At 38.9% G+C, this 27,062-nt stretch overlaps 2 protein-coding genes across 15 annotated transcripts; both read right to left on the bottom strand.

Annotated features, from left to right (window-relative positions):
- Positions 1-420: 420 nt before the first annotated feature.
- On the bottom strand, positions 421-8,229 carry cdc7 (cell division cycle 7 homolog (S. cerevisiae)). 3 transcript variants are annotated; one of them, XM_034703353.1, is made up of 12 exons: positions 8,002-8,229; positions 7,616-7,703; positions 6,596-6,682; positions 6,337-6,472; positions 5,353-5,446; positions 4,464-4,606; positions 3,970-4,327; positions 3,619-3,726; positions 3,330-3,505; positions 2,802-2,884; positions 2,514-2,663; positions 421-1,166 (listed from the first exon to the last, which is right to left on the bottom strand). In XM_034703353.1, the coding sequence occupies exons 2-12, from the start codon at positions 7,701-7,703 to the stop codon at positions 733-735; spliced, it is 1,857 nt and encodes a 618-aa protein (XP_034559244.1). In that variant the 5' UTR covers positions 8,002-8,229; the 3' UTR covers positions 421-732. The 3 variants fall into 3 exon arrangements, with proteins under 3 accessions (XP_034559244.1, XP_034559245.1, XP_034559246.1); XM_034703354.1 differs by having other exon boundaries at positions 4,261-4,327; positions 8,002-8,226; XM_034703355.1 differs by having other exon boundaries at positions 4,264-4,327; positions 8,002-8,225.
- Positions 8,230-9,604: 1,375 nt separating this feature from the next.
- Positions 9,605-27,061, bottom strand: hfm1 (helicase for meiosis 1). Of its 12 annotated transcripts, none has more exons than XM_034703031.1 (39): positions 26,528-27,061; positions 25,069-25,168; positions 24,864-24,979; positions 24,213-24,507; positions 23,580-23,941; positions 23,108-23,149; positions 22,932-23,002; positions 22,643-22,775; positions 22,332-22,483; positions 22,162-22,239; positions 21,625-21,780; positions 20,894-21,094; positions 20,699-20,787; positions 20,536-20,579; positions 20,296-20,397; positions 19,691-19,836; positions 17,565-17,659; positions 17,285-17,418; positions 17,135-17,182; positions 16,914-16,994; positions 16,669-16,760; positions 16,387-16,493; positions 16,254-16,301; positions 16,059-16,156; positions 15,835-15,969; positions 15,661-15,746; positions 15,305-15,388; positions 15,035-15,192; positions 14,799-14,902; positions 14,473-14,649; positions 13,678-13,743; positions 13,428-13,552; positions 11,871-11,953; positions 11,571-11,686; positions 11,012-11,257; positions 10,809-10,881; positions 10,591-10,699; positions 10,162-10,346; positions 9,605-9,986 (listed from the first exon to the last, which is right to left on the bottom strand). In XM_034703031.1, exons 2-39 carry the CDS (start codon positions 25,137-25,139, stop codon positions 9,941-9,943), a joined length of 4,554 nt encoding a protein of 1,517 aa, XP_034558922.1. In that variant the 5' UTR covers positions 25,140-25,168; positions 26,528-27,061; the 3' UTR covers positions 9,605-9,940. The 12 variants fall into 12 exon arrangements, with proteins under 12 accessions (XP_034558922.1, XP_034558919.1, XP_034558918.1 ...); XM_034703028.1 differs by having other exon boundaries at positions 22,332-22,522; positions 26,528-27,024; XM_034703027.1 differs by having other exon boundaries at positions 22,332-22,522; positions 25,069-25,207; positions 26,528-27,024.
- Position 27,062: the final 1 nt, after the last annotated feature.

Consider the following 27,062-nt stretch of genomic DNA (forward strand, 5'->3'; position numbering starts at 1 on the left):
TTATAATTTAATGCAACTAAAAAGCACACTTTCATACAGTAGCATTCATTGTCACAATCCATTAAAAACATACAATCCATACACACCTTCAAATTAAGTCTTTCAAATTTTAGGGACCCAAACTTTTACTGCTGGTTCATGTTTTGTGGCAGTTTTAACAGGAAACAACATGCGGTGTGTTCAATTTGAAAAGACTTGGTTCAGACTATTAGGAAAGGACATTTTGTTTCAATTTCTTTCTGGATGGACTGAGGTTGACCTGTGCAATCACTCTATATCAAACAGCTAATTGTCTGCCAGCGTAATTCCTGGAATTGCAGTTTCCCGTTTCAGTTTTGTAACAGTGCACATCTATTGCCCTTTAAACGCCCAATCTAAAACAGCTGGCATGAAAGACAAACATGAACTCACACACAGGTCTGTGAAATGGTAAGGCAAGTCTGTCTTTAATAGACGTTGAAATCTATGAAGCATTTAGAAGGAGAGATAATGCGTTATACAAAATGTATCAGACCTCTGTTCTGTTCTGTAAAGTTCTCCACACAGGGATGTAACTGCTTTCCACTTTGCTTAAAGCTTCTATCGATGGCAGCAGAAGTCATTCCCAAAAGAGGACAAACCTTTTTCCTCTGTTGGGTTGTGAATTGTGAAAATATCAAACCCTTTTGTCTTTGAATCACTCAGTTTTTCATCCTGGGTCACAGCTTCAGAAGCTCACTTCAGTCTGCGGTCTCACAGACCTCTGAACAGCGGGTGCTGTAGGGCCTGAGCGGCTGTGATCCTGGTGCAAGGGTTCAGGTCCAGCAACTGGTCCAGCAGATCATACGCCTCATCGGGAACTCTGTTCCAGCCCCGCTCATCTTCCTCCGCCTTGTAGTCGGTCTGTGAGCTCTGTTTGGAGGGGCAAGCAGGGCCTGTGCTCCCTGACTGTTCGTGCTGTTTAGGAAGAGTTTCAACGTCTTTGTGTTGCTTTAACATTCTCTGAGGAAGGTGATGTGTTGGTGTATCATCCGGGATTTTGAGACGACAGGTGGTGGCAGCAGCTTTGTTTGCTTCAGGAAGTGGTGTGACGTTATCAGCAGGTGACGGCCTGCGTCCTCTCAGGGTCTCACAGAGCACTCTGAGGTCCTGTCGAGGCAGCTCCCGACTGCACACCACGGCCTTACCTTCATTAAAAAAGAAGAAGAAGAAACTGGTTCATTACCAACACAGCAGCTTCATACATCACAGATAGAGTGACTTCAGTTATCATACATTGATTATGCATGGTTAAACTGTGTTGCTTATTTAGCTGGTTCTTATATAGCACTTGTTTTAAAGTCCTAGATCAGACTGCTGGACAGTTATCAAGACGGGATTAGACTAAAGATGTGATGTTTGTTTGGGACCCCGAGCAAATGAGATGGTAAATCTAAATGGATCTATCCCATAGACTGTATAAATAATGGATGGAGTATCCGTGACGTCACCCATCTGTTTCTAGAGCGCTGTTTTGAAGCCAGTCGGTGGGAGCCATATTGGAAATGCTGAACTCAACCTAACTTCTGTTGAGCTAGTGTGAGGTAAAGAGACGGGCTTTGAGCATCCTAGCCAACAGCTACAGTGTTCCTGCCTGTCAATCAAGGCAGCTGTGCCTCTCATAATGGAAAACTTGTAAAGTTAATATCTTCGAAACTGCAGCATTATGAATAAATTCACCTCAGTACAGTGTGTGCTGATCGAGAAATGAACTATCCAGACTACACTCGTCTTTTGTACCAGGCTGTAAACATGTTTATTTCTGCTGTACAGATCGTCTTTTTTTTTTAATGAGTGTGTATGTGGTTTCCAGTACTTCCGGAGCCAACCACAAGCGGACACTCGATGAACTGCAGTTTTTAACACTTCGGCATAGGCTTCAATTCTCCCATCTGGAGGTTGCAGCTTGGGATAGACCAAGCGACAACCTCTGGTCTCAAACTATGAAGCCCATGCTGAAGTTATAAACTGCAATTCATGGAGAATCTGCTTGAGGCTGGCTGCAGAAACACAGGAAACCATATACATACAAATTCAAAAAAAAGACGATCTTTGCAGCATTAAAAAACATGTTTACAGCCTGGTTCAAAAAACGTCTTGGCTCTACGTAGCTAATCTCTCTATTGGCACACACTGTACGGGGGGTGAATATTTTTCTAACGTGACGGTTCAGAAGATTTTAAGATTACAGGTTTTTGCCCAAATAAGGACATGACTGACTTGACTCCCGGACGGGAACACATAGCTGTTGGCAAGGAGGCTCAAACTCCACCTCTTAACGTCACACTATGCCTGGTTGAGTACCGCATTTCCAATATGGCTGCCGCCGTCGAATGGCTTCAAAACAGCGCTCAGGAACAGATGGGTGACGTCATGGATACTACGTCCAGTATTTATACAGTCTATATAAAATACATGTCATTTGTGTTACTGTTTTTTTTTTTTTAGAAAATAAGCACTTTACTAAGTGAAGGAAAACTATTTTGAAGACACACCGAATGCCTTGGCAGCCTGGATGGTCTCTCTGGAGCCTCTTATGGTCATGATCTGTGTAAGGGCAATCAGGTCATCACTGGCTTTAAAGAATGGGTAACGTCCACTGAGCAGAGAGAGCAGGATCACACCAGCTGACCACACATCTATGGCTGCAGCACAAAGAAGAAGACGGGAGTGGGTGAGACAGTGCATGTTAATAATAATAATAATAATAATAATAATAATAATAATGAGAAAGAGAGAGAATAGAATCAAGTCTGAAGTGAGACTAAGTTTGAGATACCAACCTGTTCCTTGGTTTGGACACTTTGTGAGGACTTCTGGTGCTCTGAAACCTGGAGTCCCAGCCCTGGGGGCAACTTGCTGCTTCCTTTAAATGAATGACAACAACAAAGTGTGGGTTTGAGTAGAAAACAAATCATTGATTTATTAGTAAAAGAATATTTAAAAAAACCCTATTCAAAAACTCTATAATTATCTATATTTTTGCAACAAATACTGCTACAATGTTTAGTCAATCAAAATAAATCTTGGTAAACATTTCTTTATTTGAATGGTTTCAAGCAAGGGTCTCAAACACTTCCTGGTTCTAGTTTCATTCATTAAATCTTTTCTTTTTCACTCATGGTTGAAAATGAAGAGATGTCAGATGGTAAGGTGGTCAAATGTAACAGTCTGTGGACATTACATTCTAGTTTGACATGTTTTTGATATTTTACCTACTGTACTATGCTTTTGTGCATATTACATCTACAACTAGCTTTTAATAATAACAAAAAAAAAGAGATTCTTTTCCACTGTCTCGTTTCTGTTACCTGGACATGCAGATGTTGCAGACACGGTCGGTCAGGTGGCAGCTACAGGTGAGGCCCTGCTGTACGGTTCTCTGAGGTTTCTGAATGCTGCTCTGGGTCCTGACAGGCAACGGCCCCCGGCTTGCTACAGAGACCCTCCGAGTGGCTGGGTCCTCTGTTTTTGAAGACTTCACCAGCTGAATGAAATATTTGATTTTAAAAATTGGACTCATCTATTTAACTTGATGGTTAAGCCACGTATTTACTGAAACTTCTTGTCCCAAAAACACATTACTTTCAACTCCCTCACCTCTGTCTTCACAGCAGCTGGTTTAGTGGTGGATGGAGCTTGAGTGCAGCTGTTCAGGTTCCTCTCTCCAAACACAGGCCGGGGCACTTTACGTAGTCCTGTCAAATCCTAAAGACAACAAACAAGAGAGTCAGAATTCAGTTCAACCAACACGAGTGAAGAAAGCAGAAGGTAAAGAGATGCACCACTAGGAAGATATTTGCAACACATCCCCACTGGGCATTCCTAACTCAACTTCAGGCTTTTGATACACAATACATTTTTATTTCACTCTGATAATTCTGCTTTCACAGGAACAAAAAAAGAGACACCAGTTGGAGAGAAGTATTGGCTTAGTGCAGAGTCAGACACCTTTGTGTGCTTTGTGCGCGGTGCGGAGGTGGTGACTGTGCGTGCTTTTTTAACCAGTGCCACCCGGGAGGCTGAGGGAGATGTGGTGGAGGAAGAGGAGGAGGAGGAGGGAGAAGGTGGCAAATCAGTGGCCTTCTGTGGAGGCTGAGGTAGTGTGGTAGAAGCCGTGGTGGTGGTGGTGGTGGTGGTGTTGGTGGATTTGGGAAGGAGTCTAGTTGATGTTTTGCTCTGCTGTGCTGCTTCTTGTTTCCCTGTGGACCCTCCACCTTTTTGTGAAGGCCTTTGCCTCACCACCTTTAGGAGCTCAATCTGGGTGTCTGCTGTGCCCTGGGCCAGGCCGAAGTCCACCAGCGCATACCTACAAACACATCAAACAGGGAAGGGAATAAAGCAATGAGAACTTACTTCCACCAAGTGCAGAAAGGAAGCCAAACGAAATCGTCAGTTAAAGAGAAATACATTGTTGCGTCTATCAGAGAGGTGTGGCAACTCACATTCTGCTGCTCCTGTTGTAGAGGAAATTGTTTGGTTTGATGTCCCGGTGAATGATACCAAACTGGTGTATGTGTCTCAGAGCCTTCAGAAGGTGATAGATGTATAGACGGACCTCTTCAAAGCTCAGTGAGCCGATAATCTCCTAATAAAACATTTTGAATGGATCAGAAGTTTGTCTTTGATTTACAATCAGTATAATGCAGGGATGCACGATATTGGATTTTTTTCCAATATTTTACAACTCATTTAGCAGATTACCGATACTGATCATTTTTTCAACACACCTAATTGCAGAGATCATCAATTCTCTTCTGTATTGGAATTAGCGTACAGTATTATGGTGATACTCTTATCACATTTATTATGTAAAATTAATTTCTTGTGCAAAATAAGAAAAATACTTAATACTTAAAATGTATCAATGACAACTGCTTTTAAACAAAATTCACACAAACAGATACATCCTACTTAAAACTTGGATGATGCTCTCCCTGAGACAATCATAACAATAACCCACGACCAGGGCAAATTTGACCAATTTCACATTTGACATAGTAAGTAAACCTAACCTCTGTTCACAGGGAACATGTGAAAAGTGCAACTGTACAGCAATTAAACCCAAATTAAATAAAATCGTTTACTCTTTGACAGTAAATGTGCCTAATTAATCAGCTACATGTACCTTACAGACTGCTGCTTAAATTCAAATTTAACTCAAACATGAGCCCAACATGTTTACAGCAGCCCATTATTGTATCGGTTCATCATATCAGCGGATAGTTCATTTTAAAGCCAATATCGGCCGATACCGATAATGTGCCGATAATATCATGCATCCCTAGTACAATACATTACACACTGTTTCTTAGAGTAAAACAATGTACACACCACAATAGGTTGATGCTCCATATAAGGCATGACAATCACCACATGGTCTTCCTTCCTGAAGCAGTATGTCACCCCCATCACATTCTCTCTGCCTCTGCAAAGGGGGAATAAAAAGAGGGAACAGTGAGACAAAAGAAGGAGAGAGTTGAATCTCTAGCTGCAACACATACAGGGGGTCTATAATAGGTTTAAACTGCTCGACAACACACACGTGAATAGTGAAGACCTACAGACAGGAACATTTAAGAGGTATAATTACATAAAAAGAGAAAATAAAATCATAAACTGTTGTTAGAATTAATTTTAAGAGGCTCATAACTTCAAAATTATGTTCAGGTAACATACATAAATAGCATAAAAAACAAAAACAGGGATTTAATTTCTAAATATTCCATAACTAACATTTAAACTAGCAGTTTTGCTCTTAAAAGAGTGGTGGTTCATGTTGTAGATTTTCATATGTAGTGTTTTTTTCATTTTACTTCTCAAAATGTTCTTGGTATTTTAATTCCTATTATTATTTGTTTGTTAAATTTTTTCATTTATTTTATTATTATTATTTTAATGTGTATGTATGTATGTATGTATATATATGTAAGTGTATGTATATATATGTATATATATTTGTAATTTTATACTTATTGTTCTTTTACTTTTTCCAATTATTCATTTTTTGATGTTAACTTATTTATCATATTATAGTGCCACTATTATTTATTTTCCTGCTTATGTATTTATCACTCTTTTATTTAAAATTACTATCACATATTATTATTGGCTTGTTTTTCATTAATTTACTTATTGTGTTTCTTATACAAAAACATCACTTGCTTGAATTTTTTACATTGATCTTTTGTTTGTAATGTGTTAACATGTAAATAAAAAGATCTTTGAATGAAAAAAAAAAAGAGTGGCAGTCTGAGGGAGCATTTAAGTGTCTAATATACATCACTTTTTCAATACAAACAACAGTATTTTGCATACCCTGTAACAGTGAGACACTGGAGCTCAGCAGCAATGCGTGTAGGGTGGCTGGTTGGGATGAGGTGCTTCAGAGCAAACATCTCTCTCCTTCCATCCCTCATCTGAGCCTCACCCAGATACACGGAGCTAAAGGTTCCTGAAGCATAGACACATTCATCATGACCACGTTACATTTACTACACAAATAGATCCAAAGTTAAGTTTCTTTGAAGCAAACTGGAATTTCCATGATAGTGTGTAACAGTGTAAGAGTGATTACCTTCTCCAATTTTGTCCATGATGTGGAAAACCTTCGCCAGCTGAGGAACAGATTTGTAGAGCGACTCGATGTCCATCTCTACATCCCCTGAAAGGAAAGAGACAACAGCTTACACAGATGATTTATACTTTTTGGAACTAATAACGTACTTCACGCTCAAGATAATTGGTATATAACGATGTTTTTAAAAAGGTTGCACAAAGAAGGATCCATAACTGATAACACTCTACAGGCCTGCCTCATGATGCAGGATTTTATGAAAAAAATCTATATACACAACAAGTCAAAAGTTTGGAAACACCTTCTTATTCCAGGGCTTGTATTTGTTTTAATTATTTTAAACACTGTAGATGAATACCAAAGACATCAAAACTATGAAAGAACATATATGGCATAATTTAAATAACAAAAAAGTGTTAAACAAACCAGAATATGTTTTATATTTCAGATTCTGTAAAGTAGCCCCCTTTTTCCTTCATGACAGCTTTGCACACTCTTGGTATTCTCTCAGTCTGCTTCGTGAAGTGGTCGCCTGGAATGGTTTCTAATTAACATGAACCTTGTCAAGAGTTCATTTGTGGAATGAACTGCCTTCTTAATGTGTTTGAGACCATCAGTTGTGTTGTTCAGAGGTAGGGTTAGTACACAATGGATAGCCCGATTTGACTACTGTTGTAATCCAGATTATGGCAAAACCAGATTATTTCATAGTTTTGATGTCTTCAGTATTAATCTACAATGTTGAAAATAATTAAAATAAATAAAAAATATTGCATGAGAAGGTGTTTCCAAACTTTTGACTGGTAGTGTATTTCTGTATATCTTTTATTTTCTTCTAAGTGAATAACATGCAAGGAAAAATGACAAATTTTAACTTTTGAGTAATGTCATTTTAGGGACACAAGCCTTATACAGTCTATGGACACAAATGGTTTCTTTGACCACCAAACATTACCATTTAATGTGCCTGTACAGGAAATCTTCTAACAAATGTTTTTTCCTTCATGATCTCATACTTACTGGGGATTCTGCTCCTCCTGTTCCCTCTGTCAGATTTTAAACAATCATTTGAGCTGATGCCATCAGTGCAGACAGGAGACAACTCCATCTAAAAAAATAATTAAAGTTACCATTAAAAGAAATGTCGTTTTAAATGTCACGAATTCTGACATTAAAATGAACTTTAAAGAGTTATGTTGTGTTGGACAGTAAAAAAAAATGCTATGTTTATTTGAGCAGAGATGTTATAAATCTATAGGACTGAATCAGAGGAGGAAGAGGACATGAGTGAAGCTCATGTTGATCCACCCTCTCTTGTCTTCCTCATTCACACAAACCAGCCTCCACTGTTAGCTCCAGGCTGTCAGGCTAACTACTTCTCTTCTGTAGAACAAAAGGAGACTTACCGCTTTACTTCGTCCTTGATTGAAATGGCTCCCTTCATTAATTGTCGTAAATACGCTGTACAGTGATGTGGTGCGTCTGGAATATGGAAAACTAACTCGCTGCTGAGACTTTCAGAAAGAAGCTTTTCCGCCAACAACAAACTCCCCGCTTAAAGTGACGTCAGGAGTCTTCTCGCGTAACATCTGGATAACTCTCGCGATATCTCACCATCTGCCTCCCACCAACACAGCGGTAGGAGGATGAGTTCTCAATGGAACATGTCCTGCGAGTTCCCAGCTGTTTTAAGTGTTTTTTAATTCAGCGAGCAGAGCTAGAATTAGTATTTGTATGGTTCTTATCTAACTCAAAGCATGAAAGCAAACTAGCATACAATAATTATTGTGAAATAAGGCACAGCTTTTTATTCTTATAACAGTTTTATTTATATATTTATCATATAGTTCAAATTTAAGTCATTTTTATTCTATTTTATTTATCTATTTATTTTAAGTATATTATCTTATTTTCATTTTATGGTTTAATATTTTAGTGTTTTATTATTTTAGTAATTTACTTTATTTATTTACTTTAAGTAGAGTATCTTATTTTCAATTTATGATTTAATATTTTATTTTTTTATCTTAGTAGCTTCTTTTATTTATTTATTAATTTTAAGTATAGCATCTTATTTTTTTTTAATGGTTTAATATTTTAGTGTTTTATTATCTTAGAAATGTATTTTACTTTGGTGATTTTAATTTCTTGTGTTGAGTTTTAACATCTTGTTTTTACCTCCAGTGTTACCTCATTAAGGTATCATGAGAGCATTTCCTCAGTTCGTTCAGCAACTTATTTATTTATTTTTATTTGTATTTATTTATTTTATTTTCATTGTTTTTATTATTATTGTTGCATATATTGTGTTCTTCACTTTAGGATTGTGGGTGGGTTTTGGGATTAGGATGGGGGGGGGGGGGGGGGGGGTTTACAGCACTTTGTGTTACAATATCATTGCGTGATCCTGTTTGTTTGTTGTTGTTGTTGTTGTTGTTTACAATTTCTCTTTTTTTTATTTTACTTTATTTTTTCACCTTTATTTTACCAGATAAGTCAATTGAGAACCAATTCTCATTTACAATAAAAACCTGGGCGAGAAAGGCAACACAGGTGGCATGACAATAATAAAAACAAAACAGAAAACAGAGAGGACACACAGAGAACCCTAGAAACAGAACAATACAATACAAAAATATGACAGGTGTGAACAACTTAAAAGCAAGTTCAGTGATTTTGAGTGATGGGGTATAATAAGTTATTGGAAGTGGCGAGTGGAATGAGAGAGGTCAGCTTTAGGGATTGTTGCAGGTGATTCCAGTCGTTTGCAGTGGAAAACTGGAAGGAGGTGCGGCCAAAGGAGGTCCGGGCTTTGGGTGTGATGAGGTTGATAAAGTTCCTTGAGCGCAGGCTGCGGTTTGTGCTGTGGAGTTTGATAAGTGACTGTAGATATAACAGGGTTTTACCAGTGAGGGATTTGTCAATGAATATAAACCAGTGTGTTTGTCTGCGAGAGTGGAGTGAAGGCCAGTGTCAATGTTGCAAAAAGTAGCGGTAAAGGCATCTCTCTTAGATTCCAAAAAGTTTATTGAGTTTTAGTTAATTTCTTAAACAAAGGAATATTCAACAAAAGTCAAAATCAATGTGGTTAACATATTGCTGATTTACTACAAAAGACAACACTGAATCATCCAGTAAATACATACTTTGTTGAATAAATGAATAGATAAATACATATATAAATAACATTTGTAAAACTGCAGAACTCATTGTTAACATTTTTTCATTTTCATTATGTATATGGAATAACATGTTTCTAACATGTTATTGAACTTCAGATGTAAAGCTTATATTTTAACAACAAAATAATGAACACAAAGAACATTTTGTGAGTCAGCAAACCCTTCAAAATATGCCATCAAATATTCCAATGAATGCTTCCTCTTCATTGCTGTTGTTGCAGAAATGTATGAAAAGAAGAAAAAAAAGTGAAGGTGTTATTCAGCTGAGAGTACAGATTAGGTTACGTTTCTTACATATGAATTCATTTCATTATGTTCTTAGTAAAACACATATACTGTATAGTCAAGTCAGAATAAAAGTCTTGTAATTGTCTTGTTCTCTACCTTGAGTTGGTGTTGGCTGGGGTGATCACAGATGAGAAGAAGTCAAACCTTCTTGTGAGCGGGGCCACATGGGTCTGGCTCGGTTTGGGGAGATTTTCTGGTGGTTTTTGGATGATCTCTTTACTGAATATGCTCTGTCTCGGACCAGTAGGAGTAGGGGCAGACATTACACATGCCCCGTAGCTCTGCAAATCACAATACACGTTTTATGATTTTACAAAGCTTTGTACTGGAAACTTTATTGAGCTTCAGACGAGAGTCAGAGACAATTGTATTATTAGTTTTGAAGAGAAACACAAATAGTGTGTTTTTCCACTTGTGTGATTTTCTTTACTCCTAAATGAACCGATACAGCTGAGGAACACACTACAAAAATATTTGTTTTAAGCAAACTGGTTATAATGTGACAAGATAGCAACATCAAAACACCTTTTTCTTCCAGTCCAGTGTGATTCTGCTCTGTGGTCTCATTGCTACTGACGGTGAGGGTCCTGGTCTTCTGCATTCAGGACTTAAAGTGAAAGTTGGTGAAACTGACCTAAAAAAACCAGACAAACAGGACATGATTTTTTTATGTTGCCGCAATATGAAACCTCTGTGATTTGTTGGATGTAACTGGAGGTAATCATTGCATCATTTTGCCTCACCTCAGTGGTGTTCTGGCTGATGTGGTTACATACTGTTGACGGAGTAGCACAGGTGTAGCTGCAGCAGTAAAACCTACACATGACAAATATGTACGATTTTTTAATAGTCTACTTTCATGCATGACATTATAACTGTATGGTATATGTGCTTGGATGATGATGTCATGATATCTCTCTCCTGAATAACTCAAACTCTCCTCTACCTGATGTGTTGTGGTTCACAGATTTCTGAATTTGAGGTTCAGCTTTAGCAGCACGTGAGACCAAAGATGTCTCGCTGGCATTCACCAGATTCTCCTCATCGAAGTCACCCCAGTCGCCCCATTCATTCAGGGCACCCTGGTTTGACACGACAGAAGACCTCTTTGGGGAAGCAGGGTGTGTTGATTTGATCTGGTTCAGAGGATGTTTCTGGTCCTGAGGTTCAGAGTTCATCCACACAGAGGAACCTAAACACGGATGAAGAAATAGTGGTTGTGGGTTAATATTGTCACCAAGGCTTCGTGGAATAATATATTTTTAGATTCATAACAGCCTCTGATTTTGGTTTATGTCATTGTAATACAAACGTCCTCAGAACTGCTTGAGACAGGTAATCCTGGACTATCATAAACAATTGTATCACCTTCAAAAGTTATAAAAGTTATTCACGCACTCATCTTCTCCCGTTAAGAAGAAAACAGTCACAGATCATGTAAATGTTAAACCCTGCAGTGTTGAGGAACATGATGATCTCACTTTTTCTAAATGCCACCTGCTTACCAATGTCAGCACCGTCCAAAAAAAACGTGTCTGGCAGCTGGGTGAAGTCCTCTCTTGTCAGATCCACGATGTCAGCATGAGGTGTCCATAAATCCTCAGACAGACTCCCTCCAAACCTTTAATAAATTAAATGAGACATAGATAGAATTCAGCATCAGGCAGTCAGATTGTATCGAACCTCAGCTTCTTTCCACCAATGTAATTGTGCCTCTATCAAACTGTCTTATTTGCAGCAGTTGTTGAAGAGCAATGTTACGTTCTCACATTCTCTGAATCAAATATGTATGTCCCTGTGAATACCTGGAAACAGTCGGTAGCCTCTCTTTGGGTTTGTATGAAAACTTGTGCATGTTGACAGACACAGACTCCTCAGCCATTCTCATCTGGAAAACAAAGCATAACAACACACATTTATTATTTAGCTTAGTCCAGGGGTGTCCAAAGTATGGCCCGGGGGCCAATCGCCGCCCAAGGTCCCTTTATTTATGGCCCCAAGCTTTCATCCTAAATTGTGTTATTATAGCAAATAAATTAACCTTCTGAATCATCTGTACATTTGCAGTTTCCTTCAAGCGCACAAACAAAACTAAAGTCAATCCAGAAACGTCTCAAAAAGCTCCATATGGACTACTTGTATAAAAGCCAAGGCACTGGGAATTCTGCAAGAAGACAATAAAGAAGAAACACAAGAACTCTTAAAGCTGACAGGTTTTCAAATTAATGTTTTTATCACGATGTGAGAATGTCAATAAAAGTTCAGAAGACACAAAAGAGGACACAAGACAAGATCAAAATTATGAAATTGTGCAGAAAAGGCAAAATTTGGTGCATAAAAAATAGTTCAGAATGCAGGACAAGAATTATTTAGTTCTTAAATTGTTGTCTGCTGGTCAGAAAAGTCTTAAAAACATGAAAAAGAAGTGTGATTAAATCCAGATTGTGATCCTGCCATAGGAAAAAAAATGAGACAATATTTTTCCCACATTGCCCGATCCGAATGAAAAGATAAAGTTTGCTAATGTTTATGTTGCTCCAAGAACTGAGGACTACCTAGTTACTGATTTATTGAGAAAAAAATGTAAAACAATTGTGATTAAATAGAGATTTCATATATAACTTTTATGATTCCTAAGTCACAGTAGGAGCCACTGGCCCTGAGGTATTCTGACAACATCATATGTGGCCCTCTTTGAAAAAAGTTTGGACTACCCTGGCTTAGTCTAAAACAGATTATATTTTGGACCTATAAACAATCAAAACTTTAACTTCTCATTGTATTCCATAGTAAAGACAGAATAAACATAAAAACACATTGTGTCTAACCCACATATTCAACCTGTACTCTAAAACTTCAAACCTGCACATCTACATGCCTAGACTCTCGTGTGTATAAGGAATGCATGTTATCAATGCACATACCAGTTTATAGTATGTTTGTTATATATAATGATGTTATCTATGACATATATTTTTCTGCTCCTATTATATGGGTTTTCATGTGACTGTTTTTTCCTCTGCAGACATTCAGCTCCTCCATCATTGACATTTCCTTTAATGTGATCTTAACCAGTCGTGACTTCACAGTGACTCATCAGCTTTTTCTGCAGATTCAACATGAGGGCAAGGCAGGTGTTCTCTTTTTTTGAGGATAAAATATTGCATATGAGCATCGTGAATATACTGTGTTTAACGTGATCTATCCTCCTGTTTGTACCTTATTGTAATTGTACGCAACAAAACATCAACTTTGAGGTCAACAGCTCTTTGGTTTTAGTATGATTCTGCAATGTGAAGAGTAAATGATTCCGGTTTATACCAGCACAAAGAATCAGATAGAATATCTCTTCTTTGCCTCACCTTGAGCCGTTTGACGGGAGTCTGGGCGAGTGTTTCAGTCTTGATCCTCAGGTCGCTCAGATAGGAGGAAAAACTGGATTCTGGATTTGTTGACCTCTTCCGTGCTACAGTTACACCCACTTTACCTGGGGAGTGCAACACATATGAGCTCTGATCCACAATGAAGAAATAGAGCTCTATAATCTAGACAGGCACACAAAGTTAAGTGAACAGAAGACATACAAATAAAAATCAGATGGTTTGTACTCACAGCAGTCGTGAGCACAGAGATCTTTGTTCTTACAGAAGTGGTTGCACTGTCTTTTGCTGCCTACACCTGAAGTTTTTTTGTTGCATTTGAAAAGATAAAAAGACACATCATATTACACTATCAAATCAATTGAGTTTATTTCATTGGGCTCAAAAAGGAGGGAGGATTGCTTCCTGGACTCAAGAAGGTGTATGGCTGTTTTCGAAACGGCCTGCTACATACTACCTACTAATGTAGTAGACAGTAGGTACTGCCTGCTACATACTGCGTTTGAATCTAGTATGTAGTATGACTGTTCTGTTCGATCTGTGTTCCAGGATGCTGGGCCAGACGTCACTGAAGTTCCGGTTTCGGAATTCGGAAGTAAACCACGGCCAAGCTGATAGAGAAACTGCTTCTTTAGCATCACTTATGATTTAGAAAGTAAGGAAATGGTTTATATGGAATTTAATAATTTACACAGCACCTAAAAACTGAGTTCCCCCCGTCAAAAAAAGAAGAGGAAAGAAAAAGTGGAACGAGCGCAGTGCATTATGGGAAACAGTACATGAGGCAGACTGGTCTGATGCACACTGTGACATGTTTCTGAATCAGTAGACATCCGGGGAGTTTTGGCATACTGCAGATTTTGCTCTTGTTCACATACTACATACTGAATTTTGGCCAAAACAGTCCGTACTGCTAGTATAGTAGGCGGTTTTGAAAACAGCCTATGTTTGAGGTGCTATTTGGAATTTTCAGTTTTTTCTATGAAAGTTTATTTTTTCAGTAACAATAACATCTTCGGTGTCGTACCTGTGTTTGTGGCAGATGTTGCATTTTCCCTCTGAGCTTCAGCATGAACTGAAGGCTCTGGTTTCAGTTGCTGTCTCTGTCCAGAAGGATCATACGATACAAAGTATGGATTTTCCGTTTCAAGCCTCCTGGCTTTGGAGTAGTACACGTTGAACTTCTGCTGAATGTCCAGGCCCGCTGTGGGAGAGGAAATGGTTCAAATGCAGAGTGAACGCCTCAGCTAACCAGCCCTGATATTCAGTTAAGTCAGAATATAAAGGGAGGATATCTGTAAATATTGTGAATAATCTGTATAGGTGAAATGCGAATATTAGTCTGAGGTTTACTGTATACTGAGCTGATGAGATTGACGCTGATCTCCTCTCCTTTTGAGGCCTTTGCCAAATCGATCTTCTTCGACCAGCTGCCACACTTCAGCAGCACCGAGTCCCTGGAACAAGAGGGTGCCAGATGAAAATCAATACAGTATCGATTTTTCAAACCAATTTATTTTAATAATGATAAAATGTTTGAGCTCCAATTTAGTAACAAAAATTGGTGAAAGTCTGGTTATTTTTCTCACGTGAGTTTCTGTAGGAAGACCACTTTATTATCAGAGTCTCCGATGACCAGAGAGACGTAGTGGTGGTCGGGAGCTGTTCTCCTGGACAGCAGCTGTGCCTGGTTTTTTAGCTTCACCTTTGCCACAATCTCAGCCGTGTTACAGCTGTACCTTGGAAGCTGCAAAATACACCAACAACAAAAAAAGTGGAAAGGGGAGTAACAGAGCTATTGAATAAAACCTTAACTGAGTGAATAAATTCTTGAGATTAGATTCTACTTGAACTTTTACCTGCTCCAGCGTAACTTCATACTTGGGGAGATGTATGACGGACTCTCTGATCTGATTGCCAAATGGGGGATGTCGGTTGAGAATCTAAATAAAATTGAATAATGTTAAATATATATATATATATTGCACAACTTCTACCTGGTATTGACAATATTGAAAATTGAAAGGAATTGTTATTTCTACAGAAACAGCACTGTTTTTGTTCAACAGAATTATTTCCAGTCATTTGTAACTGAGATTTGGTGACCACAGCATCACAGCCTGGTGTCAACATCCCTTCAGATTTGTTTCAAATACTTTTATCAAATGATTCAAAGAAATTATACAGAAAATTAGTGAGGTTTTTTTTGACTGACCAGCTCCAGCTCTCTTGGATTAGTCTGCTCTATTTTGCTGAAAGTGGTGAGTCCAGCATTCACCATGGCAGTTGATAAGGTTGAGCCTGAAATACACAGTAAACTATCATGAAAGCCTCAGAATAAGTCTGACAACATCTCTATAAGTATAAGTAACTATTTGAAAGTATCTACCTATCTTCTCGAGCTGTCTGGAAACATAAGGCGAGTTTTCCCAAAGCTTGGCTCTGAAGCATTTAGCCAGGATCAGGGAGTTGAGCAGAGCAGACAAATCAGTCTTGGGCATCTGACTCAGAAACTCTGACAGGCCTGATTAGGATCAAAATGTAATTAAGTAGAAATATTTACTTGGATGGATCATTGTTTCATTATTGTTATCCCAAATTTCGCCTACATACATTTGCTGATGCGCATCCCATTCCTGAAGATCTTTGCTGTGTCCTGTGTAAGCCCAAACTCTGGTATTGAGATGGAGCCCATCTGAGCCTGAATCAAGCTGAAGATGAAGCAACAAACATATAATCGTGGTCAGTCCATAGAAAATGTAGCCGTTTTTCTTTTCCAGAGGGAGGACGCTGAAGAAAAATACCGACCAGTTCACTTTCATCTCACTAGACTTGATCTTTCCCTCCATAGGGAACCTTCAAAAATACATAAACAGAGGTTGTGATCAAAGGGTGATGATATTTTATATATTTGGACGTCAGTTTAATACATGTCTCTGACCTGATGGTGATCCTGTTCTTGTCCCTGTTCAAAGTGTTCAAAGGCCTCCTCTCATTCACTCTTAGCTGAATGTCGCTGAACTCTTTGCTCTTTGAGACCAACTCAATCTGTACAAACAGACATTTCCCTTTGAAACAGCTTCTTCTTTTCAAAAACGTATACAGCATCTTAATATTGATGGGTGCCACTTTTGTTTGCAGGGATCTAGTCTGTGTCTGTGAGTGTGTGTGTTTTTATTCAAATGCATCAATTATGAGAATGCTTATCAGGTAGGTAGCATACCAGGTCAGACAGGTTCTCAGTGCCAGTCACTTTGCTGAACTGTTTCATGGTGTCAAAGGCAACGCAGTACCTCGCCATCAACCTGCCGGTCTCTGTAAAGAACAACAAGCAACAGAGCGGTTCGCTCTTGAATATTTGGCAAAGATTAAAAATAAAATAGTGTCATTAAAATCTTGAATCGTAGTCCAAAATAAGAGGGGAAAAAAAATGAATATGCAAACTAATTAATCTGATTTCCTTTATACCTGTTGGTTTGATGTTGATGTCTTCGTCCATGTCAATCAGACCAAGGGAGGACAGAGAGTTGAGATTCTTCAGGCACAGCTCTATGAGACGGCAGGACAGCAAAACATTCACATCAAACTGCTGCGGTTTGGTTGTTTGAGTAACTTAAATAAACACAAGATTTGAAAAGTCATCAGCAACACCAAAAATGCCTTCACAGAGCAAAGCTATCATGGCCCACCTTGTAGTTTTGCTTCGATTCCATATCTGTCTAAGTCAGCTGAGAAACCTGAAATTGGATTTGACTGAAGTTATAAACAATGAGGACAAAGAAGCTGGATATTGAATTTGATGCTATTCATTTCTTCTCTGCTTGGGTTTGACATCTAACCATAGTGTGTGGGGTTTTTGAGCGCTCTGATGTAGAGGAGGGTGGAGCGTATCCAGTCCAGAGCCATGTTGACATCACTGATGGTTTGGAGAACAATCTCAGCATTCAGGTGCTCCACCAGGTGACTGTGTAAGCTGAAGGAAACAAGGATACTGTTACCTTGTGTGATACTGTATAATCTCTCTCCTGTGAGAGAGCAAGGGTCGGAGTACTGCAGATAAAGAGAGAGAGAGAGAGACAGAAGAAGAAGAGAAGAGGTAAAGTGACTCAGCTTTAATACCTGCTCTCAATGATTTCCATCCCGCTCATAAGTTTCATGTATTTGTATTTGGTTTCTATCTTGGTCATGATCACTGCAGTCGCTGACGTGTCAAACTGGAGGACAGAAACACAACTAACACGGCTGTGTACAAACCACCTCTGCTTTCATAACAGCATAAGATATTGATTGATTTCACACTTTTAATGATCAATGTAAAAAAAAAAGACCTTGTGTTTGAGGCAAACTGCTGTAATTTTCAAACTTGGGAAATATAATTACATATTCTGGGATATGAATGAAAAATGGGTACACAAAGTTTTGTAAATGCCCCATAAGCTTCAGCTAGCAGTTCTGAGACAAGCTTAAAAGGCAGCGAAATTTTTTTGCAAGGTATAGGAGGCTCATAAACAGTTCTTACATTGCCTCATCATTCAGAAAAAGCTTCCCTCCAGAAACAGATCTTCTTGTTTGAGTAATAAATCCTTTTTTAGTCCTGCTGTAACATCGCGCTTTGAGAAGCCACCAGACAATACTGACAAAAGCAATATTACCTCACAGAGAGTAGGAGTTGCTAGTCTACTGCTGCCTTTTTTAATTGTGTTGTTTTAACCCTCCTGTTATGTTCATTACTCAGGAACAGCAATAATGTTCCTGGGTCAATTTGACCTGGGGCATATTCAATTATCCAAACGTGTCAGAACCCAAAAAAAAACCCAATACACATTTTTTTAATCTCATTGTTAACTCCATTACTGACCATTTAAATCAATATTAAGTGCAATGGTGTTCTTTAATCCTCACAGATCATGGCTCAATGAGGATAACTCACTTGTTTTTAATGAAAATTCACATTAAAACTTTTTAAAATGTACATTGGAAAGACTTAAATATAAATACAATAGTTTTACATGACATGGATTTTTGTTTATTTTATTTTGATTTTTTTTTATGAAGTGATGTTGATAAATTAACACGAGACACCACTTTTGTCACATGCTGTCCAGATTTTTAGGCTGATTTTAGCTTGTTGGTAGGCATATATTGCCTAAAATGTTAAATTAGCCATTTTAATTTTTATATGTTGATTTGCCCTGTTAAGCCAAGCAGAAGACGTTTCATAATGAAAAAATACTTAAAACATTTTTTTTAGACTTTTGAACTTTAAAAAGGGTCAATTTGACCCGCAACATAACAGTAGGGTTAAAGTGTTAGCTTTAAACTGAACACTATAAGACAATCTAACAAAGCAGTCAAGGTTACAAAAGAGGTGAAACGAAAATCTTCTACTGAGTATAATCATCGTTTTCCTCTTTGAAGTCTGATGGATTTGAAATAAGCTATGTTAACGGCTGTTTCTGGTTCAAATAGGCTAGTGTTTAAAAGGGGTATTTTTTCTGGTGAAATCCTGTCTGTAATGCCTTCTTATGGTTCCAATTACAATCCTAGCCTCTCAAAATAAGGAACCTTCAGTTGACCTACATCATTCTGGCACACTTGCCCTGAGAGATTATGTTACAGCCATTGCAGCCCATAATACAGCTGCTGGCAGATGCAATCTCTCAAGGCAAACTTTTTGGACTCATTAGTCATCTAGATCAGGGGTTGCTTCAGCCCGTGACCCCCAAAATATAGGTGCCCAAGACTCACGACCCCAACTGTCCCTCAAAGTGATTTAATGTGGCTTCATTTAGCTGGTCTGCAGAAAATTAGCCTACCTATATGAGCATGTGTCTGTGTTTCCTGTGCCGTTATGAATTAACCTACTGCTACTGATGCTTTTGATAATTAACTGTTCACTAGCTCTAAACTTAGGAGTCATCTTGCAAAAAAAATGGGAGAAAACTCATTACATTTTTTATTTTCAAGGTTTTATTTAAAGTTAAGCGACTATTTTTGTAGATATCTTTTACTATAATGGGTAAAATGTACTAATTTAGATAATTACCCCCCAGGGGGTCCCAACCCACACTTTCGGAACCCCTGATCTAGATGACAATATGAAAAATAGGGAGCTGGTTTAAAAGCAGCATAATGACCTTTAAAATGTTAAAGCCCCGGTGACACACTGCTCAGACCTGTTCTTTGTTTAATGATTGAGCACCAAGCCTTCACAAAAAAATGAATAGTGTTTTTTGTGGCATTACTTGTGGTCTTCCAGCTCGTCCTATCATCTGCAGCAGGTCAGACTCACTGTACTCCTCGCAGGCGCCAGACACATACTGCACAGTGGACTTAATTACCACCAGATGAGCTGGTAGGTTCACCCCCATGGCCAGAGTCCTGGTGGTAACTAGGATGTGAAACAAATCAGACCAGTTCAGTGGCCAAGAAATGCAACACAAAGCTGATTTTCACTTGTACCAGCATGCAGTCAAAGTTTCTGAAAGTTTTTACACCACAGTGTGGTAAATTTGCTTTCATGTTTTTGTAGCACCAATAGGATTGCAATTGTTTCTTCTATTTGAATTATTCAATATGTGTACTGCAAATTGTCAGATTATGCTCTACAGCTTTTTTTAGACACATTTTTGGCTCAACCTTGTAGTTATAAAGCTCAGGTTGATGCCTTGCGATGATTAAACTCGGCACAAGTGAAATACTATAAGAGTCATTTGTTTAACGTGACACACTTGTCATTCTTGCCTGCAGTATTACAAAGAAAATAAAAACACAGATCATGTTGCCCGCTTATACAATTACATATCAGTTTACAGCACACGATGAAACAGTGTTCGTGACAGAGTCTTACAGAGGACAGGCAGGTCTCCCAAGGTAAAAGCATGTTCTATCAACTTCCTGTCAGACAAGTCAACTCCTGCATGGTGGAAACCCACACCGAACATCACCAGATCTGGACCAAAGATTAAACACAAAAACAATGTTATACGGCTGATAGTTAGAAGCACAATGAAATGACAAATGTACTATGCAGAAGATGTGAAAGTCTGTAGCTAACAAGTCTTCACATGTATGGCTCAAAGGGACTCACCTCTGAGTTTTGAATCCAGAATAGAGTTAGCAAATTTCCTCAATCTAAATAGATCACAAAGTGAAAAACATTAAAGATCAAACTTTCAGGGAAAATAACTATAAAGAATGGTAAAAGGTTAAGTGATGAATAGTTAAGAGGTGTATGATCAGTAAAAACATACCTTTGCTTGTGCTCAATGCTCATAATGAAGCGAGCATCCTTGGCCAGAACTGTAGCCGACTGCTGGACTCCTTTCCTCGTAGAGCAAAACTATGAAAGAAATAAATCATTAAACTACAAAGACATCTGATCCCACCAACCCTAACTAGTCCTTAACACACGCAGGAAAAGAAATATATAGATGTGCCCAACCCACCACAAGCACAGGCTTCTGGTCTGAGTATGTTTGAATGATGTTGGCAATCTTGTAGTTAAGAGACAGGTCAAACTTGAACTCTGTTTGGTTTGGGTGGCAGGGGAATCCAAGCACCACCTTCCTCAGCTTCACAGGACGATGGCTCTCATCCATGTCCAGATAAGTGGCAGGGCCACTCTCATTAGAAAGCCAGTCTGCAATCTAATAACAGGCAGACACATCCATCATTTGTCAAAAAAAAGAAGGAAACATCTGTCCAGTTGTCACCATGATTTCGTTTTTCACTAAGTGACACACCTTGAATGAACAGATTCCACTCAGAGGATATCAATCTGAAGGATTTGCCCACATTGGGTTAATAATGGTTTTCCTTTTTCCTCCATGAGGCGGCTAAGATTGAAAAGTGACTAAGCGGGCTTGTGTTTGTGACGTGTCTTGCCATAAATCAAAATCAAAGTCCATGAAAGGTTTTTCTATTTATTAACAAAAGACGCAAAATAATCAAATACCAAAAAAGATCTAAATAAACGATGACGGTGGCGGTCAACAAAAATATTCAACCCCTCTCACCCTCTTTGTATACCCCCCGCCACACAACTGAACAGGTACTTAAAAGGTAAACCACACCCATGAACCCAAAACCAGAGATGAAGTCAACCAAAAAAGGAAATAATCATGATTAATAAATATGACATGAAAATCAACATTATGACCCCTACACTCCAGCTTACATCCGTGATGTTGGGTATGGTGGCTGATGCAGCCACAAACCTCATAGATAGGTCTTCTTCTGGATTCTGTGCCGTCCTGTAGGCATTAACAGCCTTCATCCTGCTCACCACCACCTCCAGAGTGGCACCCCGGGTTGCATCCTTCACTACATGCACCTGGGAGAGCAACATGTGTCATGTGACAGTGTGGATTAAAAAACCTCTTTAAAGGCTCAACAGAATTGCTGGTATTCATGTGAGAGAAAAGGAAGCTGTCCTTTGCCACGGTAATCTGTGCTGAACATAAGAAAGTGCATCTCTTGCTGACATTAGTAGGCAGGTTGCACGCACAATAATAACACAAAGGCCTAGAACATGATGTACCGTTTTAATGGCTAACCTTGCGTGAAATAAAGCACCGAGGGCAGAGAATAATGATGTTCCAGCAGGCAATGTGGTAGAATTAAACACAACTTAAAAAGAAGCCACCATTTTACAGATTATTAAATATTGTGAGCTCAAAAAAAATGGCTTGTGAAAACATCATAACACACTGACCTCATCAATAAGAAACAGCCTGACTAGCTGTAGCAGACAGTTGTCCTTCCATTTTCTTGTCATGCTGTCCCATTTTTCCTGTGAACAAGGTAACACACCGGTGTGAATTAAGGTAAAACTGCTACTCAGTGTGGCACATTAGTGTTGACATGCAGTATAGTTTCACACACAGGAGTGGTCAGGATGATGTGGGAGTCCTGAATCTCAAAGAAGTCATCGATCTCCGTGTCACCCGTCAGCTCTTTACACGTCAGCCCCAGAGGACCAAACTTCTTCTTCCAGCTCTCAAAGCACTGACTGCACAGCGCTTTGATCGGCGCCACTGGCAACAAACAGTAAACACTTCTACAGGATAGTTCCACTGTGACGGGTAAAGAACAAGCTTTGATATTTAATGCTGTATATTTTGATAATATGACAACTTGCCCCTGGAAACTTGAACTCATAATAGAGCTATATTGATACAAAATGATAAGCTCACTATAGACAGCTTTGACATCTCTCCAAGGCTCAGATGTCTCCATAAACAGACGAATGATGGCCAGCTCAAACAGCACAGTTTTTCCAGATCCAGTGGGAGCACATACCACAAAGTTCTTTCCTGTGTAAAGAACCTGTGAACAAACCAAACATACATGCAACACATGACACACACACACACACACACACAGCTGTCCATTTCTGACAGGTTATAACAAGACAATGTCAACTACTGTGTAATTCACAATCCTCTGCGTTTGTCTATCAGCTTGTGTTATACTCATGCTTACATCATCCAGTGCTTGGGACTGAACGTAGTTGAAAAAGGGGAAGTCGTTGAAGACGGATCTGAATTTAGTGGCTGTGTTAGCTGGGTTGAGGAAATCAAATTACTTCACTTGTGAAACTACAATGCAGTTGGTTCAAACATTGTGTGACCATTTTAAATTGTCACGAAGGAGGATACGGATTTCAGAAACTGGCCGCAGAACTCCAGACTCACAGGACCCTGAAATGTATGCAATCAGAATAAAATAATGCGCTTCTTTTTTCAGTCACAGTCATTCCACCCTGATATTAATATGAATGTCTAAAATGTTTACATGGGTTTGGAACAAGGGGTTATATCTTGTAATAGAACAACATTAATGATCATTAATTACCTTTAGTTTCAATGGATTTAACTGTACTTCTACTGTTTTATTATCCACCACCAAGTGACCACATGTTTCATTACAATGAAGCAGTCAATGGGGGGAGCTCACCTCATTTCACCTCATCACACCCAAACACAATGTGGCAGCTGCTGCCATGGCTAGACACGTGCACGCTCATTAGCGGCAACACTGTACAAAAGCTACACGAGTGTTATTTTGTAAACCAGTCATAGGCGGTGAGCACAGCGCTTGTGTATGACTGTGTCTGTGCAGTGCAGCAACCTTGTATGCGAAGCGGCTGAGGCGTCATGGGCGGAACGAAGGCTCTCTTTGTGCCCTTGTCCTGCATCGCAGCATGTGCTGCCTGCAGCGGGGGTCGGCCGCTTGCTGCAGATGAGCCCAGCGGAGGGGGTGAGAAGGGGGGCCCGGGGAAGAAAGGAGGAGCTGCTTGGCCAACTGTCGCCCGTGGCGGCTGAAGAGCAGGAGGAGGAAGAGGAGGAGGAGGTGCAGTCGCCATGGTAACCTGACTGGGAAAAGTTTGAGGTCTCAATGCTGTCTGGCTGCCGCCGCCACTGCCGCCGCTGCTGAGGTCATCTGTGTTGGACGAGTCACCTCCATTGTTAAACACCTGAACCTTGAACAAGCTGTTGTGGGAGGGAGGAGAGGATATGGGGAGAATAAGGAATTAGTTAAGGAGTGCAGTAGAATGAGAGGGGGGGAAACTACTGTTAGACTTGGAGGCTCATTTAGAGGCCTATGGCAGCAATGCTATTACCTCTTAAAGTATCTTTAGCGTGTTTTATGCTCTTATGTCTCTTTCTCCTCCTCCAATAGAGAAAATGCTTTTTATCAGAGTCTTAAATCAACTTGCACACAATCATTTTAACCTCATCCTGACAAGTAAATGAAACCTGCCTTCTCCGCAGAGGTGGATCCAGAGACAAACATCTCCGGCTGATGGCTGCTTGAGCAGAGTCCTGTGGCGTTTCATCTCCACCTCTGCCACTCTGACAGGCACCCTGAGAGTAATCCCTGAACTCTTCACCTTTCCAAAGACCACCACATCTGCCGGGGCGGCTGCCACCCCTACTTTCCTTGTCCATCTCATCGTCCGTGTAACTGTAGGGACTGCTTATTTTTGATGGTAAAAACTTAAGGCCAGCTGATCCTTTTAAGGGAGGCAGGAATTTCTTGGGTCTCTGTGAAAAACCTGTGCGAGCAAGGGAATTTTTCATCACACCAAGTTGTTAACGGCTATAATTTGATGACTACAATGAGCTTGTCTCACAACATTAAGAGTGTTTAGATATTCAGTTTACTGATGACTAGAATTCATAGCAAAGATTAAACCATTCCAGTCAAATCATCATGACAATATATCATAAGACTCAGATCCAAATTTGTTTGCAAAATCCATTAATAATTAGGAATGCTTTCAGGCCTATTCATGCTATGGCTAGCCTGAGTCACCCAGATAAATTTAGCCTAGCTTCAGTCGGCCAGATACTGAGTGCTTTACTCAAGTCAAGTGAAATGGAATTCACCCTAATCCAGAGCACAACATACTGTAAAGAGTTGAAAGAGTCTCTGCCTCCTTCTGCATATCCTGTGTAGCTGGAATCTGAGAGAGGGATGGAGACGCTTCAAGATGCCATGGACTGACCTCCTGGTGCAGTGGCTTTCTGTCAAATATAATCCAAAGGAAAGCGTTCATTTAGTTAAGAGAGGAAGAACAAACAAGTATGATGTAGAGATATGTCTTTGTACTCACACTTTGTGGACAGTGGGTTTCTCAAAAAATAGATTATCCAGGGACAACACGCAGTCATCAGAGTCCAACATCTCAGCAGGGCATCTAGTCGCTCATACATCTGAATGCAATTTGGGGCAATGTCATGCAGTCACAGTCACTGAGTCACGACTCAAAGAAAGAAAAAAAAACAGAGACTTTTTGTTAAAGCAATCAAACAAATATTCCTTTAGGTCTTTCTTTGCAAAACGGTGGTTGAGTCAGTGGAGCTGGGAGTTTAGAAAACCTTTTTTTGTGTGTGATTTCTCTGACATGACATAACAGGTAGGAACATAATATTTACATTGTGCATACTTTTTTTTTTTTTTTAACTATTCAAGGGTTCAAAGAAAAAAATCATAACACAAAACATTCACTTGACTTTGTAACGTTTTCAATAACCCAGCTGATTAAGCATAAACACTTGAAATGGGACCATTCTAACGTAATTGCGTTTACATCACTGATAGCACGGAGGTTAATCTTTGTTAAATGGAAAGCTGCTGGTCCTTTATACAGTGGATTAAAGAAGTGTGCCTTCAGTTAGAAAAGTTAAGATTTATGTTGAAGGGTTCACTTGGAAGATATAACCGGACGTGGATGCCATTTATTGAATATGTAGAGAAACTGTCATCCCCAGCAATTTAAAGCAACATGTGTTTTATTTATTGTGTTTTAATCCCTCTGTCAAGTAGCCTTGAGTGTAAAGAAAGGCGCTTTTAAATGAAATGAAATGTATTATTATTATTATTATTATTATTATATGTCTGTGAGGTGGTATTCAGACCTGATTATATTGTAGAATGTAAATGTCCCTATTTCCAAACTGACCTGTGTTTTATTGATCTCCATTAAATTTAATACAAGTAATTTATGTACTCTGTTGTACCTTACAGCTGAAGTATTTAATTTTATTTTGTTGTTGTTTGTGTGTTAGTTTGTTTGTGTGTATGTGTATATACATATCTATACACAATTACTTTATGTCTAATCTATTTAATTTTGGTTGTTTTTTGTCCTGTGTCATTTATTTAAAGTCGTGACCACTTTTTTTAATGCCAGTTGTTGGTAATACTACTGTTTTTGTTATAAAAGAAAATGTGAAAATGGAAAATAAAGTGTTCAAAATAAAAAAAAAAGGAAAAAGAAATGGTCACTGTTCCCTTTAAAAGGTCACCTGCTGATCAAAGATACCATGAATGACAATGTTTTTATATAATTAAATATGTATTTATTGTACTTTTCCAGACATAAACGGCCGAGATGACATTTTTGGTCCTTTGCTAGCTTTTGTCACGAGCTAGCACCTTTCACATGAAGACGTTTTCACCAACGACTAGGAGTTATTTCAACGCATAGTCGCCTGATATATATAGTTTAATAAAGCAGCTTTCTCATTCGTAAAGTATACGTATAATTTCTAAATGTACAAGTTACTCACCTGTAATACTAAACAGGATCATCCTCAGAAAGTAAAACTCCAGTGCATTGATGACAGGGCTGAAGCTCACCGTGGACCCCACTGACGTCATGTTTTATGTTCTAGCTAACTCTCTAATGAAATTAATTTATGCTTATTAATAAACTATCTTTCTATAAAAATATTTTATTTATATGTGGGCTATGCTCTTATCAAAATGACAACCTGACATAAATAAATAAAAAGTCTAATTTATATTGTGTTACTTTTGGACCACATACGGTGTATTAACTCTTGAAGGCACACGAGGCTGTGAATGACTGAACCGGCTAATCACCTGCTACAAAGGCAACAAAGACCTGTGAGAGGACGACCATTGGGGTTATATTGGGAGAGTCTCTCCTATGTTGGCAAACAAATCTTTTCTATGTATCAGTGATAAGTTTAAACAGTTGAATTAAATGTGATTTTAGAAGTTTATAAATGAAGTCTCGGTTCATTTTATCAATTAATACGGTGATTAACCGACATCTACCAAAAAAAAAAAAAATCTGCT

Source organism: Notolabrus celidotus, chromosome 15, assembly GCF_009762535.1.
Source record: "Notolabrus celidotus isolate fNotCel1 chromosome 15, fNotCel1.pri, whole genome shotgun sequence".
Classification (NCBI taxonomy): domain Eukaryota; kingdom Metazoa; phylum Chordata; class Actinopteri; order Labriformes; family Labridae; genus Notolabrus; species Notolabrus celidotus.

Excerpts from the sequence above, each read along its gene's own strand:
- cdc7 (XM_034703353.1), bottom strand. The coding sequence starts at position 7,703 with ATGGAGTTGTCTCCTGTCTGCACTGATGGCATCAGCTCAAATGATTGT. Across the intron at positions 3,727-3,969 it reads CGCGCACAAAGCACACAAAG|GATTTGACAGGACTACGTAA; the intron begins GTGTCTGACTCT and ends TGTTGTCTTTAG. Across the intron at positions 2,664-2,801 it reads GTGTCCAAACCAAGGAACAG|CCATAGATGTGTGGTCAGCT; the intron begins GTTGGTATCTCA and ends TTTGTGCTGCAG.
- hfm1 (XM_034703025.1), bottom strand. The coding sequence starts at position 25,139 with ATGTTGGACTCTGATGACTGCGTGTTGTCCCTGGATAATCTATTTTTT. Across the intron at positions 20,398-20,535 it reads TCTGGATTCAAAACTCAGAG|ATCTGGTGATGTTCGGTGTG; the intron begins GTGAGTCCCTTT and ends TCTTTGGTCCAG. Across the intron at positions 19,837-20,295 it reads GGGAGACCTGCCTGTCCTCT|TTACCACCAGGACTCTGGCC; the intron begins GTAAGACTCTGT and ends TTCACATCCTAG.